Source organism: Fringilla coelebs (assembly GCF_963513975.1).
Source record: "Fringilla coelebs genome assembly, chromosome: 9".
NCBI classification, from domain to species: Eukaryota; Metazoa; Chordata; class Aves; order Passeriformes; family Fringillidae; genus Fringilla; species Fringilla coelebs.
Window position 1 is genome coordinate 21489377 of NC_140067.1, and position 17840 is coordinate 21507216.

The 17840-nt window shown below is 38.8% G+C and overlaps 1 protein-coding gene across 6 annotated transcripts; it reads left to right on the forward strand.

The window, feature by feature from the left end:
• The first annotated feature begins 763 nt into the window (after window positions 1-763).
• Window positions 764-16981, forward strand: DDX59 (DEAD-box helicase 59). 6 transcript variants are annotated; one of them, XM_084211385.1, is made up of 8 exons: window positions 764-855; window positions 10735-11558; window positions 12713-12880; window positions 13439-13528; window positions 13890-14141; window positions 14305-14457; window positions 14919-15047; window positions 16693-16981. In XM_084211385.1, exons 2-8 carry the CDS (start codon window positions 10746-10748, stop codon window positions 16954-16956), a joined length of 1869 nt encoding a protein of 622 aa, XP_084067511.1. In that variant the 5' UTR covers window positions 764-855; window positions 10735-10745; the 3' UTR covers window positions 16957-16981. The 6 variants fall into 6 exon arrangements, with proteins under 6 accessions (XP_084067511.1, XP_084067512.1, XP_084067510.1 ...); XM_084211386.1 differs by lacking the exon at window positions 764-855 and adding an exon at window positions 9459-9500; XM_084211384.1 differs by lacking the exon at window positions 764-855 and adding an exon at window positions 9540-9733.
• Window positions 16982-17840: the final 859 nt, after the last annotated feature.

Genomic DNA, 17840 nt, shown 5'->3' on the forward strand with positions numbered 1-17840 from the left:
TGATTAAATATAAGTGTATATATAATTACTGTATATATAATTGGTTTTCTGGATTAAAGGTGTCATGCAGCTTATTTGTAATTGAAGAAAAAAACCTGGGTGGTCTCTTTCTTGCAGAAAGCTTCAAAAGAGAAACGAAGTACAAAAGTTTGCACATCTCTCTGGTTATTCTGTCCTCCTGTGGTATTCTTGCTCTACAATACACATGGCTCCATTAAAGCCTGGAGTGTTATCTCTGCTATCTCACCTGGGCAGGAAGCAGTCTCTGTTCCTATTTGTTGGCACAAAGAAGAGAAATGTCCATCATCTTCATGGGTGTTGGAAACAGAGCTCTCTCTGATCACCAGTCTAGTTGAATGTGGATGAAGGAAGGAGGCCCTGGCCTTGCTGTTCAGGGTGTGTGTGAGCCCAGTTGTGATGGCCACTGCCCTGGAAGCAGCCTGAGAGACAAAGTACCCCTGGGACTCCCACTTCAGCGCAGTCAGGAAGTCCCCCATAGTACAGGGTTTGTTTTGACAGCCACAGTTCAGTTCTTATGGATGGTAATTTACTAAAGGAGTGGAGAATCACCCAGGGGGAGAGGATACTAGCAGGCACTGTGTTGAATCAAGGGGATAATTCCATGAAACAACAAAAGTAACACCTGGAGATTTTATACAAGGAGGGAAACTTGCTGGGATTTATACCTATTACCTTTGATCTGGCGAGTATCTGTGTTTGTGTCAAACTCTTTCCTCCTTTTTGATTTATTTCTAACAGAAATGAAGCAATTGCCAGATTGGAGAATGTAGGGCAACAGAACAGATTTCACTGCAATGTGCCAGTGTGTGATACAGATCCAGCTTGTTCAGATGAGTGAGTATTTTGCTTTGAATTGGGTAACTGTTGAAATGGGATATTTGAAAGTCTCTGTTGCAGTTGGTAGTCTACACTTTCAGAAGTGGGAAAAGCAGTAAGTCATGGTCACCAAAAGTGTTGGGGAAGCAAAAACAGTCTCAGTAAGAAAGTGTGTTCAAGGTAGAGGACATGTAGCTATGCTTTATTCTCTTTTACCACCAAAGTCTTAAGTGGCATTGTACTGGTATAATTAGGAATAAAACTTGGCTTTCTTTGGGTAAAGAGATGAACTGGAGATGCAATAGTTCAGTAGAAACAGGTAAAAAGCCCAACCCACATGCTATTTATGTAGTAGCACATCAGAGGACTTCAAGTGAAAGATACCATGGTGCAAATGCTGAACAACTGATGAACCATTTTAGTTCAGAGTGAGAATAATACAGGTGTTAGATATTGTAAGACTTGGTAAAGACTTGGCAAACAAAAAAAGGATTTGATTACTACATTGCTCTGATTTTGTTATGTAAGAGAGCCCAGTCCCACAGAAATATCCTCAGTGCTGCAAGAGAAGAGGTTCCTTGTGTATCAACAGAAGGTTAGGAGCCATCTGAATGGAGATGGTGTGTCTGGGCTTCTGCGGAGTCTTTAATGATTAAAGGATGACATGTCATGCTTCCCAGGGCCAACACCCTCGTGTAACCACTGACTGTCTTTGTGGCTCCTTGCAGAGCAGACAGTGTCAGTAAGACAGAAGCCTTTTGGCAACCTTGCCTTTTTGCTTCAAGTTCCAGTTCATGCAAACTCTCAAAGAATGGTAATGTCTTTATACACCCAGCATGTTAGCTGAATTGCAAATAATCTCAAAGCAACTGTGGTTTCATAGACTTCTGTAGTTTTGAGTTGTCTTGAACTGTAAGGTAGGTAGAGATATTTTGGGGGATAATGTGATCTAGGGGAGAAAAAACCAAGTTAGGAAAATCAGCAGAAACTTTTTTAAGATACTCTGTCTCTTGGTTTTTTTTCTGGCCCTCTTCTTTCTAATGTTTCCTTTGAAATGACCTCACCATGTATATTAAGAAAAGTTTATAATGTATTAATATTGATTATATTTATATGTTTTGATTATCTCCTTTTAGTTTTGAATTGCTGGGAGGTTTATTCCTCATAGGTGTAAGCCTAAGCCACCAATTCCTTTCCAGTCTCAGTCAACTCAGTATCATAGCCTTCTTGTTTCTTGACACCTGGCTATTACCTGATAGAAACCTTCCTTAGCTTGGACTGAAATCTGTTCTGTGCCTGAAATCCAATTTCTGTATATCTTGCTAGTTGCCACAGGAAAGAATGTTGCTTTGGCCAGGAACTCTACAAAATGACCTGGTTGCAATGGGTCAAGAGGAAAAAATGAAATGGGTACACTGAAATTGGACTTTTGTGTGGCTCAAAGCTTTGAATCATTTGTTCAAAAACAAAACAGAAACAACCTGACATAATTACACATTTAAATTCTGGGCTAAATGTTTAATAGCCAGTTTTTTTCACAACCTGGCATTATACCCAGGTCAGCTGAGTTGTATTAAGAATTAGCACAGATTTATTCCACTGAATTGTTTGTCAGATAAAATAAGGAGTGTTTCATGTGTATTTCATACAGTCTTCCTTAAAAAGAAAATACACTTCAGTGAAATCTTGACCATACAGCACAAAGTCTTCTTTCACACTGCAGTACTTGAGACTTATTTAATACCCAAGAGTTAGAAAATATAAAATTCTCTGGGGTGCAAACTTGATAACCACAAATTTTCTTTCAATACAGCAAAAAAATACATGAAGTGCTAAAGTGTTTACCTTGTTTAGTGTAAATTTAATTTATTCCAAGACTCAAAAATGTATTTTAAAGCTTGTAATCTGAATTCTTTTGAACTGGGTATCATGCTGGAATTTTTTGCCACCAAGTTACAGATCCCAGAAAAATAAGGTTTGCATGAAAAGTTCTTGGCAGATCTCTCTTGGAACAGCACAAACAACACTGCTTAACAAGGAGGCATTCATTATTTCTGTCTTGTTACTCTCTGCTATTACAGTCCCAGCTGTAAGGTTACTGGCATCTTTGAATCTTCCTAATAAAAAGCATGGGGAGCAGTCATTCAAGGATGATAGTGAGAAATATGTTGCATTTTTCAGGTTTACTTTTGTTTTTTAATAGCCATTGTGCTTTATCAAGTTGAGCTAATGCATTGTCTGCATGTTCTCACAAGAAAGTTTAGGAAAGTAACAGTTTTAGAAGGACAAACCTGTTGGTCTCACTTTAGCAGTCTGAGACTGAGTGTGCAATTAAAAAAAGTGTAGGAGTAGTTACAGCAATCCTTCTGTGCCCTTCAGTGATTTTTTTGGAGAGGGATTCAACTAGGGCAATTTAATCCTTCAGGAAGAGACAGAAGGTATACCAAATGTAATGTAGGGAAGCATGAAGGCTAAACCAGTTGGTTAATACTGGCATCAATTTTAACAAGAGAACTGATAAAAAGTCTGGTTTGTAGCAGCTCTCTTGAACATATTCCAGGCCTTTCTTGCAGTGGTTTCTGCTGCCAAAACTAGCAGTGCTGGTAGGGGCTTTAGGGTGAAAAGAAAAAATTGTTAGCCATTTACTCAAAAGGTTTATGCCATAAATCTTTTCTTCAGTTTGTCACGGTATTAGATTTTGACTCTATTTCCTTCAGTCCCTATGAATGCAATGCAAATGTATATTTGTCATACTTGCTGATTCATTAGAAAGGTCTTAATCTCTTAAGTTACATGATTGAAAGAGAGTTTATCGATGGGCAGGTGGCAATACACATTGGACACAAGTCATCTGACAAGCTGGAACTGGATGATTCCTGTTGTCTCTTGTAGAATTTCTTTTTTTTCTCCCATCCTTTTGTGGGAGACCCCAAAGGAGGAGGAAAAAAGGGTTTACTTTCATAAGTGCATGTTGTGTGAATGTTATCTTTCTGTTAGAATAGATGCCAATCTCTTTTGCCTCCAAACAGACTTATAAATTGGATCACAAATATATCCTCTCAGAAAGAAAAACAGAGTAACAGAAAAGAAGAGAATTTTTAATTCTTAATTCTAATTACATTATATTTCAAGATTTATTTAATCTTGTTAATTTCCACCTGAATTCTCTGGCAGTCTGCGTCATAGTTTGCTGCCTACTGAAGTCCCTGGAATCTGGCAATTGTGCTTGCAATCTTTTGGTCAAATCCTTGTTCTCTAAGTCTCTGAGACCTAACAGAAGTTTGTAAGTTTAAATTAGTTTAAATGATTCTCATGCCCTAAAATCATTCCTTTTAATTGCAAGAAGCTAGACTATCTTGTACACAAAGGTTGGGAATTGTAGTCACTGTAGTTTTTATAGTTGTGCTAACAGTATGATGATTCTGAATTAGGAAGTCCATCAGTTTTTAAAATAAATATTATGTGCAGTATTTGAGCATATAATCACATACATTAATTATGTTCATAATTTTTTCATGAATTGCCCTATAGAGTTATTTCCCTATGGACTAGTGACATTTAATGCTGAAGCTTCAGGGCAGGATTGCTGTTATTTGTAGTTTTAAATTTTTTTTTCTTTAAAAAGAAAAAAATTATACCTTCTCAGTAGTATGCTTTAAGAACTCATATTTAATTAGATTATTTTTACCATGGATTTCTGCAGAGACTTAATGTTGGCCAACGTTTCCTTAGAATGTGGCTCTTCAAACAAAGAGAGTGCTCAGGAAGCCTGAAAATATTAGTTCAAGTATTTTTTTTCTAACGATTTACTTTCAAAAAATGTAGGATTTGCCTGTTTAGATTAAACAAAATTAGAAAAACTAGGCCTTAGAATAAGTATACTGCATGTAATACCTGTACAAAATCAGGACATTTTCACAAGAATATTAATTGTCTAGTTAATGGTTAGCCACAATTATTTGTTTTTAGATTATCTGAATTTTTCCTGTGTGGTTCCTTAAAAGCTGCAATTCAGAAACCAGTGGAGTAATTGACTCACTGGTTCCTTCAATCAAAGAACTATTCATTAAATACACTTTGGGTTAGAGCTGCAGTTGATTACCTAGCTAAAAAATCTGCTGAGCGGCTTCAAAATCCCCAAGCATTAAATAAACAGAACAATATTTAACAAGAACAATATTTAGTTTTATGGCATCAGGTGGAGCAGACACAGACACCAGTTCCCAAGTAAACATACTGTGGCTTCCATGCCTCCTGAATGGAAAGACATTCTCCCTCCTTTCCACCCAAGCAGTGACTATTTTGTTAACTCAAATTATATGTATTCAAATGTGGCATACTTGAAAAAAAAACAAACACAGAGAATATTTTCTTTATTCTTTAACTGACATCTTCATAAACCTAATGCTCTTCATTCATTATAATGTTATTGAACAGCAACAGCAAGGCTCTGGAATTCCCTAGTTTTGAATAATGTAACGTGGGATACATATTGAGATATTTAAAGGAATTAATAGCTTAAAGAAAACCCAAAGCTCCTCTTGATGTGATTTTAGATACTTTTTTTTGATGTGATTTTTAGACACATTCCTCTTGATGTGATTTTAGACACATTTTAATTGTCAGATCTGTCAGTCCTGGCACTTGCCACTTGACGGAGTGATGCACAGGTGCTGGTTTGACTCCATTCTCAGCAGATTTGCATGTGCTGGGAGCTCATTCAAGGTGGAAAACTCACACATTGTGTGAAGATATGTGGGCTACAAAGGAAACTTGAAATGGTCTGTATTAAAATGTTTTGGACAGTTACCCTTTGGGATGGTTTTATCTGTTCCTCAAACCCCTGTGTGGAACTTGACCTTGCCTGCCAGAGGTGTGTGGAGGTGCACAGAGGTTTGGTTCAGGTCAGATCTAACAGGGTCTCTCTGGGTGGTATCACTGTGGGGAGCTGGGCTGTATGGTACAGTCAGGCAGCTCTTTGCAGTGCTTCTGATGCTGTCTCTGAATTAGTACATGGAATGCCTGTTTCTTATGGATTTACTGTGCCTGGGAGTAGAGGGATTTCAGTCTCCTGCTTTAATCCAGTCTTGTTTTACTGAATTATTCATTATTTGCAAGTGCTGGGAAAGGTTGATTCATGCTTCAAAAGAAAGGCTGTGAGACATTATAGGGCAAATGCCTGTTTTTAAACTGAGGACAGGAATCCTTTCTGTATATTTGATATGTAAACCTTGAGTGAACATGAAAAAAATCTTGATATAATTTAAAATAGACCAAAAAGTGGGATACTTACTATTAATAATCAGTTAGTTATGGTTTTCATTATTTCTTTTGACTTTAATTCTAAAGTTACTGTCTTTGTTATTCTAAAAGAAATTTGCATAAAATTGAAACAACCTGTTGCTATATATTTATGTAGTAAATCTGTCAGTATGTATTGGTTCTTTTGTACGTGTGGGGTTGTGTGTGCATTGTAACATTTCTGTAGCTCCTAATATTTACTTCAGAAGTTACTCTGAAGAGACACTTTAATTGTATAAGGACTATATTTGTGCAGGGGTTTCTAATAACAATACGTGATACCTTCCTGAGCAGCTATTGTACACATGAGTGTGGGCAAGACGGGAATATTTAATGTCTTTGAGTTTTACCAACTCAATTAAATAACAATGTAATCATACAAAATACCAATGCTACCCTACTTCCCTGGAAACCTTAACACTTTCCTTTATGACACCCCCAGATAAATTGTCCAGAATGAGCAAAAATTACTGTCCATAATTGCTCAAGTTTCTCTAACAGGACTTAAATCCACATTTATTCAGCCAGTGCTTGAACTAACTAGTTTTTAGAAGGAAAAATAAGAAGACAAACCCCTTTGTAGCATACCTGAGAGCATCTTGTCTGGGACATTTAATGTACTCTAAAGGTACAAAAATTGGAATTCGAAAATCCTATTAAAATGCCATTCACCTCAGATCTGATTAGCAGCATCAAGAGCTAAGAGGATGGGAATTAAATTCACCAAGGCACCTCTTACATTTACATATTTCATCATTCTGAAAGAAAACTTAAGCAAGTGACTGAACCAGAATGTTTATGCTTTATTCCAGGAAAAAAAATATTTATTCAGTGAGCTCACAAAGTACAATATCTGTTTCAGAAGAGGTTTTGTTACACCTATACTGATTAACTTCTCCATGTAAATAAAGAATAACCTACTACATTCTGTGGGCAGTGAGCACCTTTTATAAAGCATGTTATAATTTTTGTTGGAAGAAATAATGAACTATCAATAGCTGTCCAGCCTTTACGAGCCACTCAAGGTACAGTAGCTCTGTTGTTACCTGTTATTAGTCATCTCTTTTTCAGACTCTTGAGTCTACATAGTTGTTTCTTGCCTGGAAGCCCTTTCATGCTTTTGAATATCCAGATTCCTTTTCTAAATTTTTTTTCAATCTCTACTGTAGTCTTTCTCACTCAAGAGGAGAATTTCCTATCAAGTAACTTAGTTTTTTCTTGCTGCTGTTGCACGCTGAAAAAATTAGAAAAAGCTGATAGATATAGGATGTTTGCATTTTGGTGCATGAACTGTATAGGGTATGAAACATCTCATATACTATTAAATATTGTTGAAATACTGGTCTTTGTTTAGCAAATGATGTTTTGAATTCCAGGAAATGACCTTGTAAAAATGGAAGTAAGAAAAGGAAATTTGCTTCTGTTAGGGAGGGAAAATGAAGGAAAGAAAGTTAGTGCAAACAAAGGGGAATGACAGAGGCTGAATCAGAGAAAGGTGGGGGTTTTCAGAGGAATGTTGGAGTGTGGGTGGAAGGTGTCTGCGAATTTTTAAGTCTAGTGATGCTCACTTTCAGATGTTCAATAATCTTTTCAATTCTACAAGTTATTTAAAAATCCCAGAGAGACCAAACCCTCCTATTTACACTTTGCATTGCTACTTTTGTAACAAACTACTACAGAGGAATCCAGGGTACCTTAAGATAGACCATGTTTCACGTGTGACTGGACTTGAATGTTATAGTATGCTGGAGGCAGTTGCTTAAAAGCCCCCAGCTTTGTGGCTGTGTTTTCACCTTCCTCTCACTGGTCCTCTGGACTGCCATTAAACTGTGCTTCCAAAAGGGCTGTTAGGATCTATGATTTTAATTTCAGTGAGAAATGGAATTCCCCATCAATGTGGATGCTTTCAGGTTAATGGGAGTAATGTTGGAGTAGAGGGAGGAGGTAAGGTTTAGGGCGTGTGGAGTGCCTGGCAGTACATCAACCCAGAGAACTCCTGCAGATTATCTCTGCTGTGCACCAAATCATTTATGGTCATAGGGTAAACTTTTACTTTGCTCTGGTCCTCCTGCATGATCCAACCCAGGATCTGTACAGACACAGTGACACCACCTGTGACAGGTCTTGAGGTTGTAAGGAAGTACCCAGGACAGGTTGACTGCTGTGGTGACAGGCACCCTTGGAAAGCGAGTGAGTGGCAGTGACCACCCTGCTCACAACAGCTAAGCAGTTGAAACCATCAGTGTTCTCAGTGGACACACATCCAAACCCACTACTCTTCCATGAACTTGGGCTTGCCTGGGGCAGCAGTCACATCTGGGCTGTCTTGCAAAGCACAGGTTGTCCGTAAGTCTGAATGTGTTTTCTGCCCTGTAGTGAAATGTGATAAATTCTGTGTTCTCATGCCTTGCAATGTAGTGTAAATAGGCTTATTTATTGTTGAAAGTAATAACTTACTCAGTTTGAAGTACTTGAAGAGCTGTGTCACTGTGCCCATCACAGCAGGTTGGGGCACGTACTGGACTTTTTTCTGGCGTAGCTTATGGCTCCGTTGTGTGCTGCAGGAACATTTTCCTCATGTACAAATGTGTGTGTTTGTAGCATCTCTGTCTGTAGGATCAGCTTTGGCTGTGACTGCGGGAGTGCTGGACATGCCCCTCTGCAGAGCCAGTGTTGCTATGCACGCTTTTCATAAGAAAGGTGGTTCTTTGTTTGATCTTTGTATTCCTTCAAGCCTGATCAAGAAGAAGGGAAATGTAATTAACGAAACAAAGAGCAGCTAACAAACAAGCTCTAAGTAATGTCCAAGGGTTAGAAAAACAAATTACTTGTTGGTAGAATTACCTTATCCCGGGTTAGGGCTTGACATGTTCCACTGACCTCAGACCTGTGAGAAGGTTGGCAAAGCTTGGGAGGAAAGATGTCCACTGATCTTGATAGAATTCTGATAATTAAGAGAACCGTGTAACTTGTAGCCAATGAACATGAATTTCTTTGTCGGCTAGAATGTATAAATAGTAAAAAGTTTTGTTACTTGCCGTGCTTAGTTTGTGGAGTATTACCGCGCACCCAGCTTGCCCAACTCTGAGATAAATAATAAATGTCTCTCTCGAGTGTGTAATTACTGCCTTGTGCACTGGGCAACGAATGCGATTTTAGTGGGTAACAACACTCCTGCGGGCCCCAAGGCAGGCCGAGCCCGGCAGCGGCAGCGCCGGTAGCCGCGGCCCGCCCCTGCCCGGCGGATCGCGCAGGCCCGGCCGGCCCGGCCGCTGCCCTGCCCGCCGGGGCTGTGGGCGGGAGCGGCCCCGTGCGGCCGCCGCCATTTTGTGCGGCAGGCGGCGCGCGGCCCGGCGGCAGCGGTTCGTGAGCCGGCGGGGGAGCGGGGGCGGCGGCGGCGGGCACGGCTGTCGGGCAGAAAAGGCCTCGCGGCGCTTTGTTCTCCCGTGGGGTGGGTGGTTGTTGCCGAAGAACAGGGCTGGGAGAGGCTGTCGCGCTCCCGGCGCCCCCGCGGGCCCGTCCCGAGCAGCGTCCGCCAGCCCTGCACTCTGCGTGAGCGCTCCCCTCGCCCGAGAGGCTGCTGAGCTGCAGAGAGGTTCGTTGTGGGAGATTGTCGCTAGGCACCAAAAATCAAATGGTGACATTTGGCTTCTGACCCGGGAGCGCGGCGGAGCCCCCGGCACCCGCGGTCCGCCCGCGCAGCTCTGCGGGCCGGCGCCGCTGCCGCGTCCTCGGGACTGCTCCCGGTTTCACAAACACAGCTGACATAGCTTGGTGTGTTTTTAAAAAACTTCTGTAAGAAGAAGTTTGTAGAGACTGGTAGGCACAGTACAGTTTACTCACAAAAAAATTGCCGTGATTTTATTGATTGTATGATACCAAACGATTGGTGAGCATATCTGATGCTTTTGGAGACAAATACTGAAAGTTTCAGAATATAAAATATGGTTATTTTTGAACACTTAATGTGTCTTGTGTTACACTGTATATTTGGCAAATTGATGGTGTGAGTCTTTGCTTGTTTCTGGACGCTGTGAACAAGCAGAGCTGGACTCTAAACAAATCTCAAAAGTTTGCTGCCTTATAGTTTTAGGTGGTCTTTAAAAAGAACAACAAAAGGAGTGATCTGTCATGGATCCTGCATTGAATTTGACATCCTTTCCAAAATTGGTAGTTTTATTTCGTTTAGGTTGGTTGGGTTTTTCCCATACCTTAGAAGAATGTTTGCATCTGTGGTTTCATCTTAGAACTAGGTGAACTCTCCAGAGAGTTAAATATGACTGACTTGGAAACTAGATAAATTTCCACACAGTGAAAAGTGAAGTTTTTACTCTCCTGCAAAGGCCTAATACTGACAATTAACTGTATTCTCTATATTGTTCCATGTTTCCACTGTCACTTTAAAATTCTTCGCATTTGCATCAACATTGTTACAATCGATAATTTTTAAACAAATTCTAGATCTTTTCAGAGATTGAGAGTTGGTTTCTGTGTTTGCCAGTATTTGCTAGATTTTTTTTTTTATTTGGTGGTAACAGTAGAATGTACCTTTTTCAATAGTAGTAGTTTCTAACAGTGTAACCATTTTCTTTCTAGTGTACTGAAGCATGTTTTTGCCACGATCTGTTAAAGTCAAGAGGACTGCTGATGAGGACAGAAGTTGTACAGCCAAGAAAAGTAAACTGTCTTCTGGAGGATCTTCACTAGATGTGACCACAGAGTTCCAGGACTGTAAGTCACTTGGAACAGAAACTTCTGCTTCCACAGACAATTCAAGTGAAATTGTACAAGAACACACAGAACCTGCAGCTGCAGACCTTGGTGTTGCCAATACACCATTGGCAAAGGACAGCCAAAATACTGAGGATGATGGCTCTTCGGAAGAACCCATAAAATCCTTCAGCAAATCCCAGCGCTGGGCGGAGCCTGGAGAACCTGTGTGTGTTGTGTGTGGCCGCTACGGGGAGTACATCTGCGATCAAACAGATGAAGATGTTTGTAGTTTGGAATGTAAAGCCAAACACCTTCTACAAATTCAAGCAAAGGAAAAGCAGCTAATTTCTGATCAAGCCACAGATTCTCAAGCGGAAGCTCACCTGCATAATACACCTTATTTCTACAAAGATCATTCCTTTATTTTAGGTTTGCAAGAGGAGCAGGTTGAGAACCTTAAACTCCAGCTGGGTATTGCTGTCCAGGGCCAGCACATTCCAAGACCTATTGTAGAGTTTGAACACTGTGGTTTTCCTGAAACTTTAAACAATAATTTAAAGAATTCTGGCTATGAAGTCCCAACTCCCATCCAAATGCAAATGATCCCTGTTGGACTATTAGGGAGGGATATTCTGGCTAGTGCTGACACGGGCTCTGGAAAAACAGCAGCTTTCCTGCTTCCTGTTATTATGAAGGTTTTGAAAGAGGTATGAAACTTCAGATAGAGAAAACAGTTTGCAGCTTTGTCTGTTGGATTCTCAATGTAATGGAGAATGTGATTGCAGTGTTTTTTATTAACATTCAGTGATTTATTTGGCTTTTGATTGGTCAAGTATTTGGTTCATGGAGGGAGGAGGTGCTAATTATTTTTAATTAAATTGAATGTTTTTTCACTTTGGTCAGGAGCTGAAGCAACTCTGTCAATATTACCTATTACACAGTTCCTGCTTGTTGAGAAAGTTAACTAAATTCTGTGGTAGACTTCCTAAATGACTTAACATAAAAAATGAAAATAATTCCAGGCCCTCTCTAAGTTCTTCCTGTATCTTCAATTATCGAATGGCTCAAAGAGATTTGTTGGAATTTGTATAACTTCACAGAGTAATTTCTCTTGCAATATTTTGGTTGACTGTCAAATAATTACAGGAATTTATGGTAAAATAATTTCTGAAATCCTCTAGTTACAGAGTCTCCACTTTTATACTGTTGGAGAAAGAATTAAGAGAACTTCTGCTTTGTAAGGACATGAACGTATGATTAGAAGCAATGGCAAATAGTATTCTGCACCTTGTGTGTGGTTCAGAGCTGTTTTCTGCTTTACGGGCTTTATTCAGAAAGGGATGCATAAAAAGAAATTAGAGAATTTGGGACATGATTTTAGTGATGCTTTGCACTGTTTAGATACCTTTACAGAATGTATATACACACAAATATGTATAACTTTTTTCAAATGAATAATTGAAAGATTATTTAAGTAACTCTTTTATTCTTTGAAGTACTTTAGCAACTCCTAAACTCTAGTTTAAGAACAAAAGCCTTATGTAAAGTAGGTAAGAAAAGGTGTATACACTCCAGCAGTTCCTCTGTCTGATTATCATCAAAGTCTGCAGGACAGATACATGTTTATAGCAATATGTGCAAAATTGGGGTCTCAATGAAAAATGCATCCGTACACAATCTTTCCCATGCTTCATCTTCAGGTTACTGTACAAGTTAATGTATATATTGAGAAGTAATTTTATTTTGCTGCTTAAAATAATTCTCATTTTTAATGTAAAAGATTACTTTGGAAAATTTGAAAGCTTTTTATGTAAATAATAAAGCAATTCCACATTAATCAGATTTTTCCTCTCCTTTCTAGACAGAAACTCCATCTGCCCTTATTTTGGCACCAACGAGGGAGTTGGCAATTCAGATCGAGAGCCAAGCGAAGGAGCTGATGGCCGGGTTACCCAACATGAGGACGGTTCTGCTGGTGGGAGGTTTGCCCCTGCCCCCGCAGCTGCACCGCCTCAGGCAGAGTGTGAAGGTGAGCTCTGACCCAGAGCGGAGAGCCACACTGTCATCACATTCACAGAAAACAAAAATGTTACTGGGGACACCTATGAACACACAAAGATGGCTTTCTCCTGGACCTGAACTACTGAAACATTTGTTACCTCCTGAAAATTTTAGTTACACAATTTTTAAACAACTTTTTCACTTCTGATCAAACATCTAATAGGTTTCTTGTTTGTTTGTTTTTAAAAAGTTTCATTGTGGTATTGCTGCTTTCAAAGACTGAAATATGACAGTATTTTACACAAGGAGTTGTAATTGAGAGGAAAAAGTAGTTTGTTTTTCATGCAGATTTTATTGCTTGTAACTTAGACACCTCTATTAAGTTTTGAAAGGTCCATTTCCTCTTAGGGCTTCATAATTGATAATTGTTCTAGAAGTTTCATTACTTACTTGAATGCAAGTAATTTCATTGTTATGTATGTGATGGAATTTTATGGTTTTTCTAGGATGGTCCTCTGTCCTTTCATGGAATTTCTTACTCCTGTGGGGTTCCCCCCCCCCCCCCCCCCCCCTTTTTTTTTTTCAGGTGATAATAGCAACACCTGGAAGACTTCTTGAGATTTTAAAGCAAAGTTCTGTTCAACTGCATGCCATAAAAATTGTAGTGGTGGATGAAGTAAGTATTTATCAGAGCTCTATTACCCACACAGAGGTCTTGGTAGAGTAATGTGAGTGGCTAATCTCACTTACTAAACATGCAGAGTGTTTGATATAAAAATAGAATATATTTCTTAAGAGACAATTTTATTTTTTGACACAATTTGAAATGTGTTTAAACAACAAATATTCTATTGCTGTGAAGAGTTAGGTACAGGATAATACTGTTGAGCCAGTATGAACCATTTGTTTTTAATTTTCTCACTTAGCTTTTCTTCTGACTGTAAATGCTCCTACATTTGGATTCTTCTGTCAATTTAAGTTTGGGATCCTGCTGTTCATGGAAAAAATGTGGTACAAATGTAATATTTTTCATTTAGGTGGATACCATGCTAAAAATGGGTTTCCAGCAGCAAGTGTTGGATATTTTGGAAGACATCTCTCATGATCATCAAACCATACTGGTGTCAGCTACGATTCCAGTGGGCATTGAGCACTTGGCAAATCAGCTTCTGCACAATTTTGTCAGAATAACAATTGGAGAGAAGAATCTGCCATGTTCCAATGTTCGGCAAATTATCTTGTGGGTAGAAGAACCATCTAAAAAGAAAAAGCTGTTTGAAATACTAAATGTAAGTTTAATCTTTTTCTCGTAAGAGCAATTTATTAAAGGATTCATATCTTTCTAAATCTCTGTCAGGTTCTCATCTCATGATCAGGACAAATTGAATCCATGCTGATGATGAACAGCCAATGGTTGTAATCCCTTTTTAAATAAACACTTTAATTTTACAGGATAACAAGCTCTTCAAGCCTCCAGTGTTGGTGTTCGTGGACTGTAAACTAGGAGCAGATCTCTTGAGTGATGCTGTTCATAAGATTACAGGATTGCAGTGCACAGCTATGCATTCTGAAAAGTCTCAGGTGGAAAGAACAGACATATTACAGGTTTGTGCCTGCTCAAGTTCAGGGTGTTTGGTAAATTTCAAATGGCCTTTTTTTTAAATGTGGCTTCATTTGAATGACTGCTTTTCTGCAGTAATACCTGAGGTATTGCTGGGGGAGATGAGAGACAGGACTAAGCAAAACTGTAAATAATCCTATTTTAAATGTAGATAAATACAGAGACTGTTTCTCAGATTATCATTTACAATGAAATGCTTATTAAAATTCCCGTTTCAAATAATGTTTGCAATTATAATTGTGGGTTGGTTCTCTCTTTGGTTATCTCTCTGAATTATATTCCTGTTTAAATCAAGAATACAGGGAGCCATTCTCTCTTCTACAATAGAATAATCCCACTGGGTGTGATCTTACACCAAATAACTAGATGTTAACCCATGCTTGGAGAGGTTCAAAATACAAATAAGGAAAAAAGAATTAATTGTGGGTTGTTCCTTCCTTGCCAGGGATTACTTCAAGAGAAGTATGAAGTTATAGTAAGTACTGGAGTCCTTGGACGAGGGCTTGACCTTGTCAATGTCAAACTGGTGGTGAATTTTGATATGCCTTCAAGTATGGATGAATATGTACACCAGGTAAATAAATAAATGAATGGCTAATGCTTTATTTGAAAAGTATATTGAAATATGACATCCACCTGTGGAAATGTAAATGTAAACAGATAATTTTCTTCTTCAGAATTATTTTTATAGGAAATTTAAAAATGGTGCTGGATATCTCTTCTCTAAGTCTCTTATGCAAATTACTCAAATCTAGAATACTGTTCCTATTATCTCCTATATAAGTTACTAAAACCTAGAAGAATGTCTTTAAATTGCTTACTTTTTCAGTGTGCTTCTTCCTGTTTTGTACACTCTTACATCATTTTGTATCTATAGAAAACAAAGTTTACAATTTCTTTATTGTGTGAAGAAAGGCCAAATGCCCCTCTTGCAGGTGCAGCTCATCTGCAGTGTGGGATATGCATTAATAATCAGGACAGCAGTCATGAATTTGATTTCTTCCCCTCTTTCTAGTCAAGCATCTCCTCAGACATTTTTTTCTGTGGATTTCCTGCTTTAGAAGAGATGGCTGTGAGTTTCACGTGTTGGGTGCATTTATGTGCACAGTCCCCAGCCCTACTTTAGTTGGCTCATCAAGAGAACTCATTCTTGCCCTCTTTGTGGCATGAGGAAGACACAATGCTACTGTGTGCAGTTCTGAGAATATCAGCTGTGGGAAAGGGCAGCAAACTGGAGGGAGTCCAGGTGAAGTCAGGGGGCTGGCACACGTGACACTTCAGGACAGGCTGAGGCAACTGGGCTTGTTTGGGCTGCTCTAGAGACTTAATTGCTGTCTTCCATTCGGCTGATTACAGAGGAGACAGAGCCAGACTCTCCTTGAAGATGCCCAGGGAAAGGACAAGAGCCAGCAGTTGTAGCTTTCTGCAAGGGAAATTGTGGCCTCATAGCAGGGAGAAAGGGGAGTCAGGCAGAGATGGGACCTTTGTGCTTCAGATGCTGGAAACAAGGCCTTGAGGGAACTGATCTGACTTTGAAGTAAACCTTATTCCAAACAGATGAGGAGGACCTCTGGAAGTTATCCACTGTCATGAACTCCTCCAGTAGCCTGTGTTATTAACTGCAAAATTCCCCTCTTGTTTTTAAATATCTTTCTGCTAAAGTTTCAAGCATGTATTAAATAAATAAAAATGGTCTTTCCTAGCATCAAAACTATACCAATATGAACATGTTAGCTGTTTCTGCATAGGGAGTCTTTGTACATTCTTTTCTAATTTGTTCAAGCATTTTAGATAATAACTGATAAATAATGTAAAGTTACTAGGACATTGAAAGTAAAGGGCAATTTTGTGGCCATGCTGGCACATATTGTGCTTGATATGAAGTATAAGTATTTGGCATCTCTCTAGTATTTTCTAAAACCTTTTGTTTGGATCAGATTTGCTGTAAGCCTTTGCCTCATATCTCAGTATCAATATCAGACTTCTGGTATGTCCCATAAACAAGTCATAATTTTAAATGCATTTTGGCTACAGCTTCAGATCTACACATCCTGAATTCAGGAAGCTTGTTGTAAGTACCTTTGTGCTTAGAGGATGAGAGAGATTTGGTCCTGCCACTTAGGTTTACTTGCTGTTCTGTAACAGAAAAATAAACTTCTGAGACAATTGGAAGGGCTTCCATAATATTGCTAATTTAAAATGAATTTATCCTTTTTCAGGTTGGAAGAGCAGGGAGATTGGGTCACAATGGAACTGCAATTACTTTTATCAATAACAACAGCAAGAAGCTCTTTTGGGATGTTGTGAAGAGAGTGAAACCCACAGGCACCATTCTTCCTCCACAACTGCTTAATTCCCCATACCTGCATGACCAGAAGCGAAGGGAACAACAGAGACTTAAACAGTTACATAATGAGCTTGTAACAGGAGATAATATTATGGACATTATTAAAAAACACAACAAAAATAATTCTCAGTGGTAATAAAGGCATATTTATGTAATTACAATAAAAGTATGATTAAAAATAAATATGAAGTGTTGCCTTGTATATTGCATTTAAAAAATAAATTTGTACCATTTTTTAAGAAGTCTCCTTTTTATCTTATCTTTATTTTGAAATACTGGCTGTTGTGTGCTTGAATTACTGTAGTACCTAGTGAAAGTACTCTGTAACCCTTTTTCAAAACCAGTAGTCCTTGGTCTTGCTGGCAAGAAAAAAAAATTAACAGCAGATTAGCCTTTGAAAATCCCTTCCTGTTAGCTAAAGTACAATCTTCCACTGAGAATGTTTCTCCAAGTCCTCAGTATGCTCTCTTGGGGTTTCTTAAGAACATACATGTATGTTTTGTTTGTACACATACCGAAAATTTGGTTTCTCTATTAGTGCCTGTGTACCAGCTGCCTGTGTACCGGTTCTGTTGAAGGACTTTGCAATACCAGAAATAGTTTATTAGTATAACTTTATGGAAGAGAAATAAGATCCAGCCTATAATTTTGATTTTATTTAATCAAAATTATGTCTTCTGTAGAGATGGAATTTGTTAATTTTTCTGTCTCATTTGAAATAATCCACTCCTGCCTATAAAATGTTTTTGTGTGACTCTCCTGCAGACTAATTTAGGCATTGGTATGTTCAGAAGCACGGGCACCCCTGCTGTACCAAGCTCCCACAAATTGTGTTAAACAATCATGAAATTGAGCAACAGTTCTACACCACGTTTGTCCCAGGAACTAAGGGCAGGTACAGGTTGTGTAAAGGGAAAATTGTATCAGCAACCCGCTTCAGTTATCTTGTAGCAAGCTTTCTCATTGTTACTGGGTTTAGATGGTTTCTTATAATATATATTTTATTATCAGTGTGTCTTT